The sequence below is a fragment of the Hippopotamus amphibius genome, chromosome 7, assembly GCF_030028045.1.
Source record: "Hippopotamus amphibius kiboko isolate mHipAmp2 chromosome 7, mHipAmp2.hap2, whole genome shotgun sequence".
Lineage (NCBI taxonomy): Eukaryota > Metazoa > Chordata > Mammalia > Artiodactyla > Hippopotamidae > Hippopotamus > Hippopotamus amphibius.
In genome coordinates this window covers 86012274-86033572 of record NC_080192.1, presented here as the reverse complement: position 1 = coordinate 86033572, position 21299 = coordinate 86012274, and the positions used below count along the sequence as shown (strand labels likewise).

At 46.4% G+C, this 21299-nt stretch overlaps 1 protein-coding gene and 1 pseudogene across 11 annotated transcripts in view; one reads left to right on the top strand and one right to left on the bottom strand.

Moving 5' to 3' along the window:
* Positions 1-739: 739 nt before the first annotated feature.
* LOC130857655 (adaptin ear-binding coat-associated protein 1-like) lies at positions 740-5157 on the top strand (annotated as a pseudogene).
* A 9467-nt stretch (positions 5158-14624) lies between these two features.
* Positions 14625-21299, bottom strand: part of DCTN1 (dynactin subunit 1) — a 29280-nt gene continuing 22605 nt past the window's right edge. For 6 of the 11 annotated variants that reach the window (XM_057741538.1, XM_057741540.1, XM_057741533.1 and 3 more), the window contains 15 exons: positions 21125-21293; positions 20794-20862; positions 20493-20555; positions 20233-20382; positions 19911-20072; positions 19692-19823; positions 19341-19466; positions 18957-19099; positions 18487-18653; positions 17073-17087; positions 16763-16896; positions 16454-16646; positions 16103-16182; positions 15520-15609; positions 14625-15100 (listed from right to left, as the gene is read on the bottom strand). In XM_057741538.1, the coding sequence (XP_057597521.1) occupies positions 14963-15100; positions 15520-15609; positions 16103-16182; positions 16454-16646; positions 16763-16896; positions 17073-17087; positions 18487-18653; positions 18957-19099; positions 19341-19466; positions 19692-19823; positions 19911-20072; positions 20233-20382; positions 20493-20555; positions 20794-20862; positions 21125-21293 (1831 nt within the window). In that variant the 3' untranslated portion in view covers positions 14625-14962. The remainder of the gene's footprint in view (positions 15101-15519; positions 15610-16102; positions 16183-16453; positions 16647-16762; positions 16897-17072; positions 17088-18486; positions 18654-18956; positions 19100-19340; positions 19467-19691; positions 19824-19910; positions 20073-20232; positions 20383-20492; positions 20556-20793; positions 20863-21124; positions 21294-21299) is intronic. The other 5 variants (XM_057741542.1, XM_057741534.1, XM_057741536.1 and 2 more) reach the window with 2 other exon arrangements.

Sequence of the window (21299 nt, the reverse complement as noted above, 5' to 3'; positions counted from 1 at the left end):
TGCCAAGTACAAAGGTGACCTAAAACTCCAGAGGAGGGTCTGCCATATCTGAGCTACCTTGTCTTCTAGAAAGTGTCAAGATTTGATGGCATAAGCATTGAGGGAGAGTGGATACTTGCCCCCTCAATTCTCAAAGAAAGGCAGGGAATATTGAACCATTAGAACCATATCATTTCAAAGTACATTAAATCAGCTAAATTAAACCATTCATTCCATTCGCTCTGATATCATGCAAAAAAAAAATCAAATTTTTCCTTGTTAGTAAAAAACCTAGAAATACCTATCTATCTAGTAGTAGACCAGCCACTACCTTGCCCACCCCTTTCACCCCTTCCCACTCCAGTCGTTTTGACCTTCCTACTTCAATGGGCGACTTCACAAAAATGGGATGCTAGGCCTCACCAAGATGGTGACCTTGACAGCCAGCCTCTCTGGATGGGTAGGATTTAGCATCTCCTACAGGTCCCCAGGTGTTGCTCATGTTGTTGGTCAGGGGTCCACACTTGGAAAATCACTGCTCTAAATCTAACTAATAATTTATAGGAAATATGAAAAGTAGAGGAACCTATTAACACCATGAGGATGCATTAAAAAAACATACTTTGAGAAATAGTTCCTTCAACGAATAAATTATAAGGAAAAAGCAAGCAAGAAAGAATCTAGAGATTAAAGGAAACAACAGGCATGGAGAGCAAGGCCAAGATAGCAGCCCAGTCAGAGTATAAGTCCTGTCCTGCACATGAAACTGGATGTCAATGTCTACCAGGTTCTGCCCCAGGCCTCCAATGGTGGCTACAGGCTGGAATTCAGGCCAGTCTGCTTAGACTGTTCACTTTATTTTTTTTTTTAATTCTTTTTGACATGTGTTTAGTAAATTTTTATTTTCTGACTTCTACACTCAAGGGTCACAATAGCACTTTGGTTTTTTTCTTTAAGAACTTTTATTGAGATGCAGTTAACATACAATAAACTGCATATATTTAGAGTGTACAATTTGGTATCCCAATCTCCCAGTTCATTCCCCACCAACCCTCCCCATTTTCCCCACTTGATGTCCATATGTTTGTTCTCTACATCTCTGTCTCTATTTCTGCCTTGCAAACTGGTTAATTTGTACCATTTTTCTATATTCTGCATATATGTGTTAATATATGATATTTGTTTTTCTCTTTCTGACTCACTTCACTCTGCATGACAGTCTCTAGGTCCATCCATGTCTCTACAAATGTCTCAGTTTCATTGCTTTTTACAGCTGAGTAATATTCCTTTGTATATATGTACCACATCTTCTTTATCCATGCATCTGTTGATGGACATTTAGGTTGCTTCCATGTCCTGGCTATTGTAAATAGTGTTGCAATGAACATCGGAGTGCATGTGTCTTTTTGAATGATGGTGTTCTCTGGGTATATGCCCAGCAGTGGGATTGCTGGGTCATGTGGTAACTCTATTTTTAGTTTTGCAAGGAACCTCCATACTGTTCTCCATAGTGGCTGTATCAATTTACATTCCCACCAACAGTGCAAGAGAGTTCCCTTTCCTCCACACCCTCTCCAGCAGTTACTGTTTGTCGATTTTCTGATGATGCCCATTCTCACCGGTGTGAAGTGATACCTCATTGTAGTTTTGATTTGCATTTCTCCAATAATTAGTGATGTTGAGCAGCTTTTCATGTGCCTCTTGGCCATCTGCATTGTCTTCTTTGGAGAAATGCCTATTTAGGTCTTCCGCCCATTTTTTGATTGGGTTGTTTTTTTGATATTGAGCTAGATGAACTGTTTATATATTTTGGAGATTAATCCTTTGTCTGTTGATTCGTTTGCAAATATTTTCTCCCATTCTGAGGGTTGTCTTTTCGTCTTGTTTATAGTTTCCTCTTCTGTGCAGAAGCTTTGAAGTTTCATTAGGTGCCACTTATTTATTTTGTTTTTATTTCCATTACTCTAGGGGGGTGGATCAAAAAAGATCTTGCTGTGATTTATGTTGAAGAGTTTTCTTCCTATGTTTTCCTCTAGGAGTTTTATAGTGTCTGGCCTTACATTTAGGTCTTTAATCCACTTGGAGTTTATTTTTGTGTATGGTGTTAGGGAGTGTTCTAACTTCATTCCTTTACATGTAGCTGTCCAGTTGTCCCAGCACCACTTATTGAAGAGGCTGCCTTGTCTCCATTGTATATCCTCACCTCCTTTGTCATAGATTAGTTGACCATAGTTTATCTCTGGGCTTTCTGTCCTGTTCCATTGATCTCTATGTCTGTTTTTGTGCCAGTACCATACTGTCTTGATCACTGTAGCCTTGCAGTATAGCCTGAAGTCAGGAAGCCTGATTCCACCAACTCTGTCTTTCCTTCTCAAGATTGCTTTGGCTATTTGGGGTCTTTTGCATTTCCATACAAATCATAAAATGTCTTGTTCTAGTTCTGTGAAAAATGCCATTAGTAATTTGATGGGGATTGCATTGAATCTGTAAATTGCTTTGGGTAGTACAGTCATTTTCACAATGTTGATTCTTCCAATCCAAGAACACAGTATATTTCTCCATCTGTTTGTGTCGTCTTTGATTTCTTTCATGAGTGTCTTATAGTTTTCTGAGTACAGGTCTTTTACCTCCTTAGTTAGCTTTATTCCTAGGTATTTTATTCTTTTTGTTGCAATGGTGAATGGGATTGTTTCCTTAATTTCTCTTTCTGATCAGTTATTGTTAGTGTATAGAAATGAAAGAGATTTCTGTGTGTTAATTTTGTATCCTGCAACTTTACCAAATTCATTGATTAGCTCAAGTAGTTTTCTAATGGCCTCTTTAGGATTTTCTATGTATGGTATCATGTCATCTGCAAACAGTGACAGTTTTACTTCTTCTTTTCCAATTTGGATTCCTTTTATTTCTTTTTCTTCTCTGATTGCTGTGGCAAGGACTTCCAAAACTATGTTGAATAGTAGTGGCAAGAGTGGACATCCTTGTCTTATTCCTGATCTTAGAGGGAATGCTTTGTTTTTCACCATTGAGAATGATGTTTGCTGTGGGTTTGTCATATATAGCCTCTATTATGTTGAGGTAGATTCCCACTATGCCCACCTTCTGGAGAGTTTTTATCATAAATGGGTGTTGAATTTTGTCAAAAGCCTTTTCTGCATCTATTGAGATGATCATGTGGTTTTAATCCTTCAATTTGTTGATATGGTGTATCACATTGATCAATTTGTGTGTATTGAAGAATCCTTGCATTCCAGGGATAAATCCCAGTTGATCATGTTGTATGATCCTTTTTTTTTTAAGTGTCTTTTTTTTAATAGCTGTTTATTTTAATATATTTATTTATTTATTTATTTATTTATTTATTTTATTGGCTGTGTTGGGTCTCCATTGCTGCACATGGGCTTTCTCTCGTTGTGGCGAGCAGGGGCCATTCTTTGCTGTGGTGCACGGGCTTCTCATTGCAGTGGCCTCTCTTGTTGCAGAGCATGGGTTCTAGGCATGTGGGCTTCAGTAGCTGCGACACATGGGCTCAATAGTTGTGGCTCATGGGCTCTAGAGCACAGGCTCAATAGTTGTGGCGTACGGGCTTAGTTGCTCTGTGGCATGTGGTATCTTCCTAGGGCAGGGATCAAACCCGTGTCCCCTGCATTGGCAGGTGGATTCTTACCCACTGCACCACCTAGGAAGTCCAATGGTGTATGATCCTTTTAATGTGTTGTTGGATTCTCTTTGCTAGTATTTTGTTGAGGATTTTGCATCTAAATTCATCAGTGATATTGCCCTGTAATTTTCTTTTTTTGTAGTATTTTTGTCTGGTTTTGGTATCAGGGTGATGGTGGCCTCATAAAGTGAGTTTGGGAGTGTTCCTTCCTCTGCAATTTTTTGGAAGAGCTTGAGAAGGATGGGGGTTAGCTCTTCTCTAAATGCTTGATAAAATTCACCTGTGAATCCATCTGGTTCTGGACTTTTGCTTGTTGGAAGATTTTTAATCACAGTTTCATTTCATTACTTGTGATTGGTCTGTTCATATTTTCTGTCTTCCTGATTCAGTCTTGGAAGTTTATACCTTTCTAAGAATCTGTCCATTTCATCCAGGTTGTCCATTTTTTTTTTGTTTGTTTGTTTTGTTTTTTTGGCACACGGGCTTAGTTGCTCCGTGGCATGTGGGATCTTCCTGGAGCAGGGATCAAACCTGTGTCCCCTGCATTGGCAGGCGGATTCTTAACCACTGCGCCACCTAGGAAGCCCCAGGTTGTCCATTTTATTGGCATATAGTTGCTTGTAGTAGTCTCTTAAGGTGCTTTTTATTTCTGTGGTATCTGTTGTAACTTCTCCTGTTTCATTTCTAATTTTATTGATTTGAGTCCTCTCCCTCTTTTTCTTGATGAGTCTTGCTAGAGGTTTATCAATTTTATCTTCTCAAAGAACCAGCTTTCAGTTTTATTGATTTTTGCTATTTTTTTTCACTTGTTTGTTTCTATTTCATTTATTTCTGCTCTGATCTTTATGATTTCTCTCCTAGACTGTTCACTTTAAAAGGAATGACTGCCTATATCAACCCAAGTATAAAGTATCAGGCAGGCTCTTCGCTCAGGCATCAGTAGAACAATATCCTGGCTGAGGAGACAGTGACGGATTCCAGGTTCTATTTTGTAATCTAGCTCCAGGATGACACTATATATAGTGCTTTCATTGGCATTTGCTTTATAGATCAGGGTGATGTCTTTGATTTTAATATCCCTTTGCAAAAATCACTTCAGCTAGGTAAAGCAGGTATCTGAGATACCCAAAGAATCTCAGGAGATGGCTGTTCATCCCAAGTTGAATCTGGGCTTCAAGGAAGGACAGATCATCAAGGTAAGTAATGGGAATATTCTGACCAAAAGATGATGTGTTTCTAACCCCAGGACTACACGGACTAGAGGGCTAAGTTTATTCCCAAACCCACCTAGAAGCAAAGTCACTATTCTCCCTCCATCCTCGAAGACTGTCACCAGCAATCATGTCACCCCACCACCCATCCAAATCTAAGCACGGAAGCAGTGATGCAGATTTCCCTTTAGGGTGGGATTCTCCTGCTCCTGTCATGACACCAGCCCCAGTCACTGAGCAATGACTTGGGGAGACTTTGGCACTGCATCAGTCTCTGTTCCAAACGTGGCACCCCAGCCATCCAACTGAGTCTAGGTCTGAATAGCACTGGCAGGACATCACGGACATACTTGAAGAATAAAAATGCCCTTGAGAAGATAGGGAAGAAAACCCCACCTCTAAGGAAGAAAATGAAGAAAGTGGAGGAGATGTGGAATGCAGACCTGGTAAAGGAGACTTTTTTCTAAAGAATTATGAGAATCATGTATGGGTTTGGGGATGATTAGAATCCTTATACCGAGCCGGTGGATATTCTTGAAGACCTCATCATAGAGTTCATCACTGAAATGACTCAAGGTGACGTCAGCTGGAAGACAAGGTCAAGTACCAATTGAAGATATCTTTTTAAAAAATATTTATTTATTTACTTATTTATGTTGCTCCAGGTCTTAGCTGCAGCATGTGGGATCTTTAGTCACAGCATGCGGACTTCTTAGTTGCAGCATGCATGTGGGATCTAGTTCCCCAGCTAGGGATCAAACCTGGGCCCCCTGAATTGGGAGCTCAGAGTCTTCCCCACTGGGCTACCAGGCAAGTCCCAGATACCTTCTTTATTTGAAAGAATCCAGGGAAGTTTACTGAGGTTAAAGTCTTGCTTACTGTGAATGAAGAACGGAAGCTTCTTTTATAATTTTAAATTTCTGAAGCGTCATTATTTTCTGGGGCAGCCATAAATTGTAACAATATTTTCTACAGTAAGGTCCTGATATCTAACCCTGTAAATAAAAGATGAAGAAACACAAGATTTTCATGTCTTTGATTTTAGAGTAATATTTGAGATTTTAATTGCCTGCCTTTATATTACAGTACTCAAATTACTTATTGGGGTTTTGTTTGGTTGGTTTTTTGTTTTTGTCTTTGGCTGCATTGGGTCTTTGTTGCTGCGTGTGGGCTTTCTCTAATTGCGGCAGGTGGGGGCTACTCTGTTGTGTGCTGGCTTCTCATTGCGGTGGCTTCTCTTATTGTGGAGCACAGGTTCTAGGCACGTTGCAACACACAGCCTCAGTAGTTATGGCACACAGGCCCTAGAGCGTGCGGGCTTCAGTAGTTGCAGCGAATGGGCTCACTAGTTGCGGCACATGGGCTCTAGAGCACAGGCTCGGTAGTTACAGCGCATGGGCTTAGTTGCTCCGTGGCATGTGGGAGTCTTCCCAGATTGAACCTGTGTCCCCTGCACTGGCAGACAGATTCTTAACCACTGCACCACCAGGGAAGTCCCTACTTATTGAACTTTAATGACCAAACAAAAGTTAAAAGTATCTTGCAAACCATGCTGCTCCTTCTGACTTTTGACCACCTGAATGATGTATTGCAAGTCTTTGTGCCACTGTAGGCTATACTATAACTGCTTAATATGTGAAATCTAAATGTCACCTTGGACCCTATGAGAGCAGAAAATGTGTTTCATGTATTCTAATTTCTAGACAATAGTAATCTAACAGATTATTAAGGATAGTGAATTAGTTTGTGTTTCTCTTAAGTAAAAGATGATATAGTCTTTTGTAAGAATGTCTCAAAAGATAAATTGTTTTATTTTCTTCAGATAGCGTGAGTGATTTTTTTGAGAAACTGTTTCACATGAATGCTTCAGTGTTGGAAGACTTTTTTTATTTAAAAGCTTTGGGGCTTATGTACTATTTGTCAAGTTGTAGGAGAACCCATTTTCCCAGATCAGATCAAAGCTTCTAAAATACATGTTTTCAACTCGAGGATGGAAGATGCCTTAGAGGACTGGGGCAGGGAGGGTGGGGGGGACTCGAGGGGGGGGAGCCAAGGAAGGGAGGGAATACGGGGATATGTGTATAAAAACAAATTATTGAACCTGGTGTACCCCCGAAAAAAAATAAATAAATAAAAAATAAAAATAAAATACATGTTTTCAGTAGGATCTGTAATGGCATTGCTTAAAAAGCTGATGGCAGAATAAGCATTTGGTGTAGTGTTTTATAATATATTCGTTAGTACTTGTTCATTGTGGAAAAGTGTCGACTAAAATCCAATATAGCTATAGAAACCACCTGTTCAACTTCCTGTAGTTCAGGATACACAGATTTTGTGTATATTTAGCTATATTGTTTAATTGTCACACTTAAAATAAGAATTGAAATTGCATTTAACAGAATCAATGAATGTTATTATTTGTGAAACTGAACAATTTGTGTGTTGCTTATAAACATTATCTATAAATCAGCACTTGGGAAAGTTCTACATTCTTAACCTATTAACACCAGGAATTAAATATGAAAAATTAAACAGAAAACAAATTACCCTGGGGGTACAAATCTTTGAGAAATTGGAAATATCTCCCTCCCCCAGAACTAAAACTACTGGGCAATCTTTTTGTAGCTTCCCCATTGCATGCAAGCTGGTTAATGCCATTCCCTTTGTTGTTGTGCCGCCATCACTAAAAAGATGGGAATAGCAGGTATTACCATACTCATGGCTGACTCTGAAGGGCTCTGCAAGCCAGGGAGAAATGACCTCTGACATCTGTAAAATTCTTCACCTTTCAAATTCCTCAACTTATTTCAGTCATCTGATGACCTCTCGTGTGCCTCTCTATAAAGTCCTATTTAGCAATTTCAGGGGACAAAAAAATCTTGTCACTTCCTTCTCCACTAAGCCAGTTCTCAGAAAATGGATAGACTGCCCTCAGTGTTTATAAATACAGCATTTCAACAGGGATAGGGACAGAGAAAAGTGTCTTTCCGGGTCCCTGTCCTGTACCCATCCTCACTGTATCCAGTGCTGACCGCAGCTTCATCGCTCTTGCAGCTTTACATGCCTCTTCCTATGACAAAGGGTTGTGTCTATGGCAAACCCTCCACTATTCTGTTTGTTGAAAAGTGCAACATCTTTGGCTAGTTTGGTGTGCCTTGAATGAAGGAAGTTCAAAGGGCTGTTCTAAGTTATGTTCTATGGAAGTGTTTATTTTTTTATAGCTCCGTTCAGTTACTGAATTTGAAGAAAAGCTTTACTTGGCATTTGCCCCATATTTAATCTAAAGTCAGAGGGTTTAGAATTTTGAACCTGACCTGTGGAGCAGAGGTTGAAAGCACTTAATTCTTATTCAATATCCACATTCCCTTATTGCCTGGGTATCTATCTGGCCCTTTCCATAAACATTTTTTCAATCATTTCAAATACTCAGTATAAATGTTACAGCTACCGTCATTTATAAAGTTGGAGAGTCACCGCTTCAGCTATCTGACAGACTTTCCAAAGTGAAGGGTTTGACACCCACCACCTAGAGTATCTCAAAAGCAAGTTGCTCTCCCATCACTTTCCTTTCCCACTGCCCAGGCTTCCCATATACAATGCTGGGAGGAGAGTGCTCCTTCTCAGGTGATGGGCACTGTCTATTTGGTATATTAATGGGTGATCTGAGGCAGAAGCAAGAGGATATGATTTCTCTCCTCAGAACCTATTTGGATGCTGTTATGGACTGAATGTTTGTGTCCCCCAAAATTCATATGTTGAAATCTAATCCCCAAAGTGATGTATTTTACCAAGTAAAGCTTTGGGAGGTAAGTAGGTCAGAAAGGTGGAGCCCTCGTGAGTGGGATTAATATCCTCACAAAAAGGCCAGAGAACTAGCTTGCTCTCTTTCTGCCATGTGAGAATACGAAGAAGTCAGCTGCCTGCAACCAAAAGAGCACTCTCTCCATAACCTGACCATGCTGGCGCCCTGATCTCAGACTTCTAGCCTCCAGAACTGTGAGAAATCAATTTTGGTTGTTGATAAGCGACCCAGTTTATGGTATTTTGTTATAGCAGCCCAAGCTAAGACAGATACTTACATGCTGAATGAAGGAAATCCTTATATTTAGTTTCAAAATATATTCTCTCTCCTTTTCTTCCAACTTTCATCTCTTCCTAACAACTCTGGGACCTTTTTTGTTCCATTGTACTCCCCCTCTGGCAATTCTATTCTTGCAGAGCCATGGCAGGACATCTTTAAATTAATGTTTTACATAGAAAACACTAAAAGGAATCCCTACAATCACTAGTGACTAAGTACTGGGAACTTATGTTCTCAATCTTCCTCCATGTTGTGTTCTTTGTATTCTCAGGGTGAGAATATGATATATTTGAATTGCTGACACACTGGAAATGAAGCTTAAGATACATGCATATAAAGTACATGTTGTATTGGTACGATAATGGTAATTTAGAATATGGAACTCAAGAAACAACTATTTGTAGTAATATTATCTTTTTCCTGACACTTGCCCAGATACACATACTACAAAGCAAAACATTTATGAAACAATCAGGAAATTTGAACACTGGATATTTGATGAATTTTTTTAGGTGCAATAATGGTATTGTAGTTTTCTTAAGTGCTCTATCTTTTAGGGATACTAAAATACTTTTGTGTGAAACGATGTCTGGGATTTGCTTCAAAATTATCTGGGGGGAGAGTAGAGTGAAGAAGAGCTACATAGAGGAAACAAGGTCAATCATGAAATAATGAATATGGGCACATGGAGATGCATTACACTTTACTCTCTTCGTTTGTATGTTAAATTTTCCCACAATAAAAAGTAACAAAACACAGGGTGACACATATATTTACTGACACTGGTTATGTGGGCGAGATGAGTCCAGGTCTCATCCCTGAACCCCCCAGCCTTCTGAGGAGAAATGGAGGCCAAACATCCCAGGCCACCCCTCTGAGCACCTCAGCAACAGAGGCTGTCTGTCCCTGAGAGCAGCATTGGCTGTTTCAACTGGCACACGTGGTAGAGATGAAGGAAGGCTGGGTAGATGGACATGCTTTCCAATACAGACAGAGGAGGAGACGGCTACACGGAGTTTAACATCCACAGGGAGGCAAGAGAGGCTGCTCACCCTCAGATTCCATGTTCTCTAGGTGTTCTGGGTCTACTTGACAGAGTTCAAGGTATTCAGTGCTATGAAGCTTCTCCAGTTGGGCACTTGGAGCTGTAGAGCACACAGGCTCCTGGCTCACTTTCAGCCCCAAGGCTGAGTAGGGCCGAATTGGCTCTAGGGCTCTGCACATTTCCTAGGACTAGCCAGCAGAGACAGGTCTCTGTATGGCCCCCACTCCTGCTTCCCACTGTGCGACAGCACAGAAAACAGGAACCAAGAAGGTAAATTCAAACTGGGGTGAGGTGGGAGTGCCACAAGCATCTGACTCTTCCCCAACCCTGGCCTGCTAAGAATAGGGGGAAACAGTGCCTGGTCGGTAAAAAATAGGATGGTAACCACCCATGGAAAAAAACCAAAAACTGGGGCACTGAGGACTTCCTATGCGTTGGAACCCAAAATATAATTATTTGTGTCATAAGTATATGTCTTGGGAATGTGGCTGCTTGTATTTCATTTCCTTTTCATTGTTCAATATCAGTCTCTTCCAGTATCATTTCTTATTGAGTACCTGTGTCAAACATGCTATCTCATTTAATCTTTCCCTGAAGATTACCTGAGGAAAAAAATACCTGAGGAAGGTGCTATTAGCCTCAGAGTATAGGTATAGAAATTGAGGTTGAGAACTTAAGCAACTTCCCCAAGTTCATACAGCTTATAAGTGGAAGAGCTGGGATATAAGCCTTATACTTACTTCACAAAGTTGTCTCCATGTTGGGGAAGGTGATGCTGACTCTGGAAATCTGCCCAAGAACCCCAAAAAGAGAGGGGCTCCTAGAAGACAAAACTGAGACTGCGTTCTCCTTTCACAACTGGCAGTTCTGGGTTTAGCTGGATCAAAGGAGGCTGCTCCCATGCTATGCACCATCCTTGGTATACAAAGTACCTCACGAGGCCTCCCCCGCCACCACCACATCCCATCCCAGTTTCCAGAAATCTCTTGGGCTCCATGAGCAGCTCCCATATCATCTATAGGCAATGATGCTTGTGTCAGCTGTCTGCCATCCCCTGGCCACCCACCTTCCACCACTGAACATCGGGACACAGCAGTACACACAATGCTGCTCTCTCCCCCTTCAAGCCACCACAATCCCGTTTCTTTTCTCCGCTATTCCCCCAATAGAGGGAGCTCTGGCCAGCTCACCAGGCATCTCAGAATCAGATGGCACTTTCTTTCTGAACTCAAGCCCGTTTGACGTCTGAGTGATACCAGAAACTATCAACTACCTCCTGCAAGTCTCTCTCTTCCTTGGCCTTATGACACGGCCTCTGGGGGCCTCTGCCCCAGCGGATGATCCCTGGGGCTCCGCTGTGGGTTCTTTAACTCTCAGAACTGCCCAGGGCTCCCCCCTCCTCCAGCCCTGTACTCTCCCCTCAGGTGATTTGCAGCCTCACCTGATTCCCAGGCCTTCAGCTGCTTACTCTGTCTTGACCAAGTCCTATAAGCCAGTGCCCTTCTGTTCACCTTACCACTTCAGGACTTGGATGATATGTCATGCTGCAGGGCATGGGACCTGGCTTTTCTGGTAGTCAACTAACACAATCCCAGCAAGTGATGGGGAGCAAACACCCAACAGGGCAAACTTGGAGCCATGAAGGACAGGAGACAGAACAGAGAGGAGGTGAATTTGCTCTCCATCCCTCCATCAACCCAAACACAGTGTTTCTGTATAGTCTATCCAGAGACATCACACACGGGCAAGTGGCTGGTTGTATATTTGTGAAGCAGTGGCCAGCTCATTAAAACAAACCTTGTGTTTTCTTCTCTTTCCCTGACTAGCTTTCCTTACCCTCACTGGTTAAAGACTGTATCTACCAATAAAGCACTAGCATTTCACTGTTACTTATACTAAATAAGTAACCTGAATTAAGACAATATACCTCATCCCAATCAGGCCTTCAACCACACTCTCAACTCATTCCCCAGACTTTATCTCCAATCCAGACTTCTCTGCTGAGCTCTATCCCCAGTTGGATCCAACTGTCAAAGGACATCTCTACTTGGAAATTCTCACAGGCACCTCAAACTCATTTCTAAAATGAAACTCATAGTGCTGCTCCCCAAACATGCGCCCTTCTCCTGTGTTTTGGGGGAGGCCGAGATGAAAGACACTTTAAAGGAACTCTCAGTCTGGCTAAAGTGGGAGACAGATGGGTTAACTCACAATTACAATGGAAAGAGACACTTACTGGCATGAGGCAATGCCGTAGGAGCATGCAGTGAAGAAAAGAAAGCTGTGTGCTAAGCTTGCATGCGTTATCTCATTTAGCCTTCACTACAGCCCTGGAAGGTGGTATTATTATTCCTATTGTGCAGTTGAGAAAGCAGACCAGAGATTAGAAACCTTGCCAAGGTCACAAAGCAACTAAATCCAAGCACATCTGAAAAAAAAAAAAAGAGGGGTTCATATTCTTTGCTGCTCCAGAAGAGGAACACCTAAGAGGTTACAGAGACTGGAGATATCCTAAGGTAGCAATGCCAGAACTGTCTTAATAAGTGAACAGGATGTCAGCTAAGATGGGATGGGGTGGGGGCAGAGAGGTAGAAAGGAAGGAAGGAGGTAACTGGTATTCTGGGCAGTGGGAAGAGGCCTGGGCATGGTGGCAAAGAAACTGCAGGGCTTCACCTAACCCTAGACCATGAAGCACAAGAGAGGCTGGAGAAGTGGGCAGAATTCAAATCATGGATGGTCCTGTGTGCCATTCTAGTGAATTTAAATTTTATATTCTAGACACTTGGAGGAACCATATCAGGATTTTGTTTGACTTTTAAATTCTACTTGGAAGAACCACTTCAGGACTTAAACAAAGAATGACATGGCCCAGTGTGCATTTTGGAAAGGTCCCTCGAGCATCTATGAGAATTGGTTGAGAGAGGCAATGGAGGTAGGATGACCATCTTAAAGACTGCTGAAATACCCAGAGCAAGAATTATACACAAAGTTAGCAATGGAGGGAGTGGGGAAAAGTTAACAGATCTGAGAGACAGTAATGAAGGAAAAACTGAACAAGACTGGGTAAGTAAATTAGCTAAGGAGAGTGGAGAAGACATCAGATAACCCTGGTTTGTGGCTTGTCATATACAGGACATGGAAAAGATGACTTCCGTTTCAGACGTGCTGACTTTGAGATAGATACCAACAGACAACTGAATAAATAAGCATGGTATTCAGAAAGCAGTAATGGCGAGAAACCACTACCAAGGGAAAAAGACAGAACAAGAAGGCCCTGTCCTCTTCTCATGCCCCCGGGAGCTGTCCAGTGTTGTCCCTTGGTATCTCAACCACCAATGGGAAGGGAGGTCAGCAGCTTAGGGAGAAAGGACAGGAACACAGTCCAATCCCAGGCAAAGAGCAGTGTGGTCTGCAATCTCCTCAGCACTAAAGGAGCCCAGTGTGGAGAGGTGAGGTAAAGACTCTCTGATATCAAGACACAGCCACCCTTCTCAACCAGTTCTGGGAGAATTAAGCCCTAATAACCTAGGGACCCCTTGTACATGTAGAATTATATCCTATGCCTCTAGAATGGTATCAGCTATGTGTAATCCTTGGGAGTATTGAGGAAAGTCACACAAATCACTTTCTCTTGGAACCCCAGTTGAAAAAGGTTAAGGTGCAGAGCAGGTATCAAACACCATAATCCACTGACCTTCCCAGAGGGTGTGCCAGTTGGGAATGTGCCCAGCATTAACTGTGTGCCCTGGGCTCCCAACCTGGAGCTTCCTTTTCCTGTCTGCTCCTTTCCACAAGTGGAGGACCTGATCTAACTGGAGCTGCCCCTAAGCACTAAGGGTCTCTCCCTTCAGTTGGATCAGAGACCTCTGGCAGCCTGGGCAGGATTTCCCCAAGGAGGGAATAAAGGAGAGTATCAAGGGAATTCCCTGGTTGTCCAGTGGTTAGGACGCTGCACTTCCACTGCAGGGGGTGCAGGTGTGCGGCCAAAAAAAAAAAAAAAAAAGTATCAAGGAGTCAGCCAACTGAACTAAATTGGGGCTAAGCTCTAAAATATTGGCGCACTGTTCATTGGCCTAATGGGCCCCAAGTCTAGAAGTGATTTCAGTAGGTCTGGGCCAGGCCCAGAAACAAGCAAATTTTTTCAAAGAAGCTCCCCAGGTAATACTAATTTGTAGTGGGACTTGAGAGCAGCTTTTGTAACTTCTGTCCTTTCTTATCAGTCTGTTGCTTTGGTCTTCCCTTGCTTAGTAAATGTTCCCTCTGAGAGGCCCCAGATCTTACAGGGAGACTGTGCCAGTACATCAGAAAGTTGGCTGGAGTGGTGACCATACCATTAGCCCAGCTCCAAATACTGGCCTGAAAAGCAATGGAAGATCCATAAAGCAGAGGCAGGCCTAGCAGAGGCTACGCACTCCTGGCCCTCCTAACTCCATAAGTGAACTCAGGAGCTGAGCCCTTGGTCTAGCCCTTTTCCCCCTGCTCAGAAAAACTTACTGCACACAAATCTGAGGAGCACAGCATTCTACTGGTTACTTCAGAGGAAGACCTTCAAATGTGGCACAGCCAAAGCCTCCCCAGCATCCCTTCTCCTCCACTCCTGCTATGAGTCAAATGGCCCAAGTCCCACTCTCAATACCACACAGAGAACACTGAAGCAGAAGTGGCTTTAATCAAGGGGTGAAGTCCTCAATCAGGGAAAGCTCACTCAGCCTTTGGTGGTGGGGTCTCAGCCTACCTAACCCCCACAGCCCCTGAGGCTCCTCAGGAAGGAGGGAGCAGCTGAACAGTGAATTCCCACAGAGGTCAGGGAATGGAAACTGGGGAACCCAGGTGAAGGGGCAGGGCACTGACAGGTGGGAGTGAAGCTGAATGGGGCAGGAACAGCTTTACACACGTGGTTCTACCTGGGGGCTGCCTGGTGGCTATGCATCAGGTAGAGCGGGACCAGGAGGGCTGAGGGTAGAAGGAGACAGTGAGGCAAGGAGCATTTAGGAGATGAGGCGACCATGAAGCTGGTGCAGCTGCTCCTGGGTGAGCACCAGCTGGTGTCGCTGTCCAAGGCCAGCAGCACAGGAAAAGGTCACTTTGCCCATGTATACAGTGTCGTCCTGCTGCTCTTCCTTGGCCTGGAAGTTGGGAGGGGGAAGAGGCCTCCAGGTCAGGGGCTCACTTGAGCTGTGTGCCACTGACAGGGTTCCTGAACTCTGAGACCCTGGGAGACTGAGGCCTTGAGGCTCCTAGGCTATAATGACCACATTTTCCAAATCAGAATTGAGGTACACAGTCTGACAAGGGAGTTCTGAGTTCCTCTTGGTGTCAAGTGTCATAAAAGATGTTTAACCGATAAAATATTGGAATTTGGGGAAGCACAGCAAGCACTCTTAAGTTACTTGCAAGTAAGACTTGGCCAGATAACTCAGGATGTTCAGTTCAGTTCAGTTGTTGGAACTGAGACCCTAGAAGCCTCTTCAAATTCTGGAGGGGAGGGGAAGGACCCACCTGAGCCCTCTATACTGCCCCTTCCCCTCCCCATGGTCCTTCTTACCCTGAGGAAGGCTGATGAAGGGAAGGTGGCAAAGTCAGTGGGGACCGTGGCTCCAGGGCGCTGAGATACGGTCTCCTTAAGAACCTCATCCTGGCAGAGCAGGGGAATAGGATTCATTTAGGGCACCCCCAGAGGCTAGCCCAGCATCTCCCTGGTTTCACAGCAAGGAACACTAACACCAATAAAGCAGGGTATTATCACCATACTTTTGCTATCAACTCCAATCCCATCTCTACCCAACATCCTTGCTCTGATTCTATTGCTTTCGGGAAGCCATTTTCAACCATTCTACTCTGCAGTGATCTCAGCTCTCACACAAGCTGTGCCTAAAACCACACACTCTGAGGATGATCCTGGCTCAACCCACTTCGTTGATGAGAACCTGTTTTCTGCTGATGAGAATCTGTTTGGGGGTGAGCGCCCGAGGCAGGAACCCTGCCTTCCCTTCCACCTCCTCCCCAGCGCGTCATAGAGCACATGGCTGGGCCCCCAGAACCCTGGGAAATGAACTTGTTAGGGCCTCCCCATGGAATGCTCCAAAGTGGGCACTGTCGGGGTGAGAAAGGGCAGGGTCTAGACTAACCTTGAGCTTCTCGACCGTGTCGCTTAGGGACTTGAGCTGAGCCACTTGCTCCAGGAGCTGGGCTGATGGGCTCTTGGCAGCTGTAGGGAGAGAAGGCTAGTGAGACCCACCAAGACCCAGGCAGGCAGCTGTACTGGATGAAGGGTCGTTAGTGCAGATACTGGACCCTCTCATGGAGTAGGCATCCAAGAGAGCAGGTAAATCAAGCAATTGAACACTGAGGCCAAAGAGCAGTGCTAGGAAGAGCCTCTCTGGTGTGGGAATTACAGAGACTACAACTGGGCAGGGACTACATCCCTGGGGCGAGGGGAGGAGGTGTGTTTTTCATCTCAGGAGTTGGAGGGTCCATACCAGGGCTGGTGCGAGTGATGTCCACTACGTGGGTGTGTGCGCTCAACTGATTCAACGTCTCCAGCAGCTGGTTGGTCTTACGATACAGTGCTCCAGCAGCTAGCTCACTGCCAGGGCCCTCATGGGGTGGAAGAGAGAGCTTTGCCACGTGCAGAGGGGGCAGGGCTGCTAAGGATGCCTTCATCTGGGCTCCCTGTGGGGGAAGGGGGGGAGAAAGGGTGGTGGTAAGACGTGATAGAAGGCCCTACCATCTATCGTCAATGAGGCAGCTATACTCCATCTCCACCCACACTCCTTGTGACCTCTCACCTTGAGGATGCTATTCTCATGCTGGAGCCGGGAGATGTGCAGCCTCATGGCAGAGATCTGCTGAAGCAGCAGTGGTGAGTCCTTCACCAGCCCTGGGCCTGGCACAGACCCCGGAGCCTGCCCAGGGGCACCTCCTGTGGACACCATAACAAAGGCCATGAGCTCCAGGTAGAGAGGGCTGAGGACGGGCCCCATCCCCACTCATCCCCTTTCCTTATCCCCTCCCACCTCCAGTCTCGACTGCTCCCCCGGCTCCCCCAGCCCCAACTCCCACCAGCCCTGCTGACCCCCTGCCAGGACTGGTCTCTACCTCGCTGCTGCTCTTCTGTGCTCAGGAGAGCCCATGGGGGAGCAGGAAAAGAGGAGAGAGGAATTAGAGGATGTAGGGGTGAGGGGGACATACCAGAGGAATCCTGGGCATGCAGGAAAACCTTTCCTCTGATCACCACACCTTCTCTAACAAGACTCTACTTTTGAGAAAAGAGTAAATGTGTATGAAAGAAAGACAGAAAAGGGGAGTCAGGCCACAATACAGGGTGCAACATGTGAGGAAGAGTGGCAGCGGGAGTGCGCACTGGAGGAAGCACTTGAGGCATGAGGCCATTCCCGCCTGCCCGCCTCATACTCTATCTCCCAGAAGGGCAGATGGAATGCTCCCGAGACCCTGATGTGCCTGCACCCTTACTGCTCCCCAGCAGCAACACTTGAGGATGTAGACATATTCCCATGTTCCTCAGGTTGCCCACTGCTCTGAGTCAGAAGTCACCCTTTTTTGGTGTGAAGTTTCATAAATTAAGAACTGATATTTGTTTAAAGAGCCTATGCTAAAACAACGCAACGTGATAATTCTGGAGACTCCTCTCCCAAGGAACATGGAGCCATCTGCACCACGGGAGTCTAAAGTCAAGAAGCTACTTGGTCGCTTTCAGGGTCAAGCAGCACCAGTGATGGGGGCTTTGATGAGGACAAGACCCCAGGTGAAGCCAGCAGACAAGACAAGCACAGCAGGGGAGATCGAGAGATCCTGAGGGTTTAATTCCATTACAAGGAGTTTGTCTTCTGGAGGTAAAAAGGTTAAGTAAGAAACTGAAGAGAGAACAAAAAACAAAGTACATGGTAGATGAGAACTAAGATGGCAGTGGCCACCTCCAGAGGCCTGGAAGCCAGAAAAACTCCAGGTAAGGAGCCCTGACCACACGAAGAGACCAGGCAAAGGTCAGCACACAAAGCCCAAGCGAAACTGGAAGAATTCAGCAATGGAAGAGACAACCACACTACAGGGTGAAGCCACATGAACTCAGTGGGGAAAATGCAGTGCCCAAGAAGAGGAGGAATCAAGAGCAAGAACCAGGTACAACTGGATACCACAGCAGTGAGCCCAGCCTGCTGCAGGCTGATGACCCTCCGGAATAAAGGGCTGGGACAGAAAGGCCAGACTGCAGACCCAGAAGGGACACCTACTAGAGTCCAACTGTCACCATAATTCTGAGCGTCACTAATAACTTGGTAAGGCCTTACTGCCCCACCTTGGTCAGAGGAACTCTGCACATTATCTTCAGAAGTAAAATCTTGGTGAAAGTTGCCACAGTGAAACTGGGCAAGCATGCTCCTGGCTGAACATCCAGGGGGGGGTTGGGGGTGGCAGAAGTCAAACTGAGGCCAAGGACAGGAGGCGGGCCATTCCATCTCCTCTGGGCTGGTGCTGCCTGTTCCAGTGCACTCACCACCAGCAATGCCAGAGACCAGGGTAGCAATACCCGAGGGAGGGGGCCCTCGGAGTCCCTCGATTGTGCGCTTGGACTGGCTGCTCAGTCGCTGCTTTAACTCTGCTTTCTCTGCCTCCAGCTGGTCGATATCAGCCTGAAGTGCATCCATCGTCTCCTCAAACTCTCTGTGAAAGAGAATCTGGGCTTGGGCAGTGCCCCTCCCCCATGGCCCCGCCCCCACTTCTCAGTCCTGATAGGTCCGTGGAGTAGCCCTGCTGGTGAGGAGCCAGGGGCAGAAGAGGCTCAGACTGTGATGAGACAATGGGGCTGTCAGTGGGGAGGAAAATGGCGTCTGTCCTCCTGGAGAGAGTCTCACTACAAGAGGGCCTGCGCTAGGAGGCAGGGAGCAGCTGGCGGGGGGGGGGGGGGGGGGGGGGGGGGGGGGGGCGGGGGGGGCGGAGAGAGCAGGGGCCGGGAAGGTGCCTGACTTCTCCTTCTTCCGCAGCAGCGACTGGGTCTCCTCCAGCCGAGTCTGGACCTTCTCGGTGCGCTCATCGGCATCCTTGGCAGCACTGTCCAGCTTCTTCTCCAGAAGGCTCAGCCGCACATTGGCCTCACTGAGCTCTTCCCCCTGCACAAGGGCAGAAGAGCATCTAGTTCCCTTACACTCTCCCATGGGCCCCCCAGAGACTTGGGATAGACCACGAGGTAGAAAGCTCCCCGAGGGCCCACAAGAACTCCCACTGATCACAGGCACCACTTCTCCCCGCTCAATCCCCAACTCTCTCAGTTACGATCAGCAACACTCACTGCGTCCCTGCGCCCCACACTACTTCCTGGCCCCCCAGACCCTGAGCCTTCCCTATCCTCACCTTGATCTTGAGTGACTTCTTCAACTCCTTAATAACTGTCTCTCGATCTTCAAGCTTCAAGCCCAGGCCTTCAGCATCTGTGATCTCTGCACGAAGGGCTGCAGCCCGCAGCTCAACTGGGGGAGGCTAAGGGTGGGGGCAGGAGGCAGGGGGCAGGGGTAGGGAGAGGAGGTCATCAAGGCGCTCCTCTCAGAAAGATCCCGTCAAAGGGAAACCCTCCTTGCCTTCTAAGCAGGATGATGCTCCTCAAATTGCTCCCTCCTGCCTCCCAGCCCTCCCACAATTAGCAGCAGCTCTCTAGGTTCTGCTCCTCCAGGCCCCGGAGCCCCTTCAAGGAGCCATCCCACCTACCTTGCTAGGGGGCCGTTCTGCATCATACTCTCCCTCCTGCATGGCTGTGGCCAACTTGTTCATGGTACTGATGAGGATGCTGCATGACTGGCGCAGACACTCATAGGGGCTGCTGGAGGGGGTCCCGTAGATCTGCAGGGGCCAAGGGCAGTAGTGAAAGCCCCACACTGGCCACCTGACTCCCCCATCACCACCTTCTGCCCAGCCATCCCAGCCCACCTGCTCGTTTGCTTTGAAAGCCAGCTCCTCCAGGGCAGCCACAGGCAGTCCCTCGTTCTCTGCCAGTGGGGCAATGAGCTGGGCAGCGGCAGCCGCCACCTCCTGCAGCACAGCCACCACCCACGTCAAGTGCTTCCTGCAATCTAGGAGTGTGTCGGATACCTATGCAACAGGCCAGAATCAGGAGCCCACTCTGGACCCAGCACCACAGTTCCCAGCTACCTCAAAACCATTCTTGTTCCCTAAGCAGATCCAGATTTGACATGCCAGCCCCTTCTGGTTCTACTTGGCTTCTTTCCCATCCCCCTTCACAGCCCTAAACCTGTGGTCCAAAGGCCAGTGCAGCTGGGATCCCAGGAGCATCTGTCCCTGGCATTCGCCTCCGGATCTTCTTGCAGAACTGGCGGATATCACTGCACGAAGTCTCCAGGTCCCGGAGCAGGAGGGCAATATTTGAAGCCTCCTGCCCACCCTACTCAGGGAATAGGAAACAGATGCAGAGCCAAGTCAGCATTAGGGCTGGGGGTGGAGGTGGGGACTATGAAGGAAGAGGCGCTCAAACAGATCTAGTTGTGCTCTCACCTGCAAGAAGGCCCGCAGCCGTCCCACCTCCACACTCATGCAGTCCAGGGCACTCTGGGTGAACTGTGAGGATAGAAGCAGATGGTTGTCAACCCCCAACAGGAGCCCTTCTGCCCCATCACCGTCTCTAAGAAGCCTCTACCCTCACCTGGCCCCCATCCGTAAGTGGGTTCTCTGAGCTTCCCTGATCTGGCCTTAGTGACCCTGTTCCAGTCTTATGTGACAGACCTTGAGGGCGTGATCTGATGTCTCCCATTTCTGATCTCTATGAGGGGCTCAACCACTGGCCCAGACACCTCACCTTAATGTGGTCAGCCAGCTGCATGGTACTGTTCTCAGGTTGTTCAGCGAGGTGGATGCTGTATAGATGCTGAGGGATGGCAAAGAAACAGACAGTCTTTAGGCCTTGGAAGATTGGAAGTCTTCTCAAACTGCAATTTGAGCCCATCATCATGGGACTCCAAACATATAAGAGAATCCAAAACCCTCAAGGAGCTGCATCCTAAGGTGAGTTCATCTAAGAGCCTCAAGCCATCAGCCAGGGACATACAACCTTGGCTATACTGGCAACAGCCTCCAACAGAAGAAACCCTCCCTCCCTCCTGTGCCAAGCCTGAATTCTTGCCCCAGACCTGGTAGTACTTGATGGCCTTGGTGAGAGGCTCTACGTTGACAGTCTCATCCAGCTGATCCTTGTGCAGCAGTTCAATGAGGAAATCCAAGGAGCGCTCGTGCGCACTCATCTCAGGGTAGAGGCTGCCCACCTTCTTATACACGTCCACGCTGCACTGAGAGAGGGCACTAGAG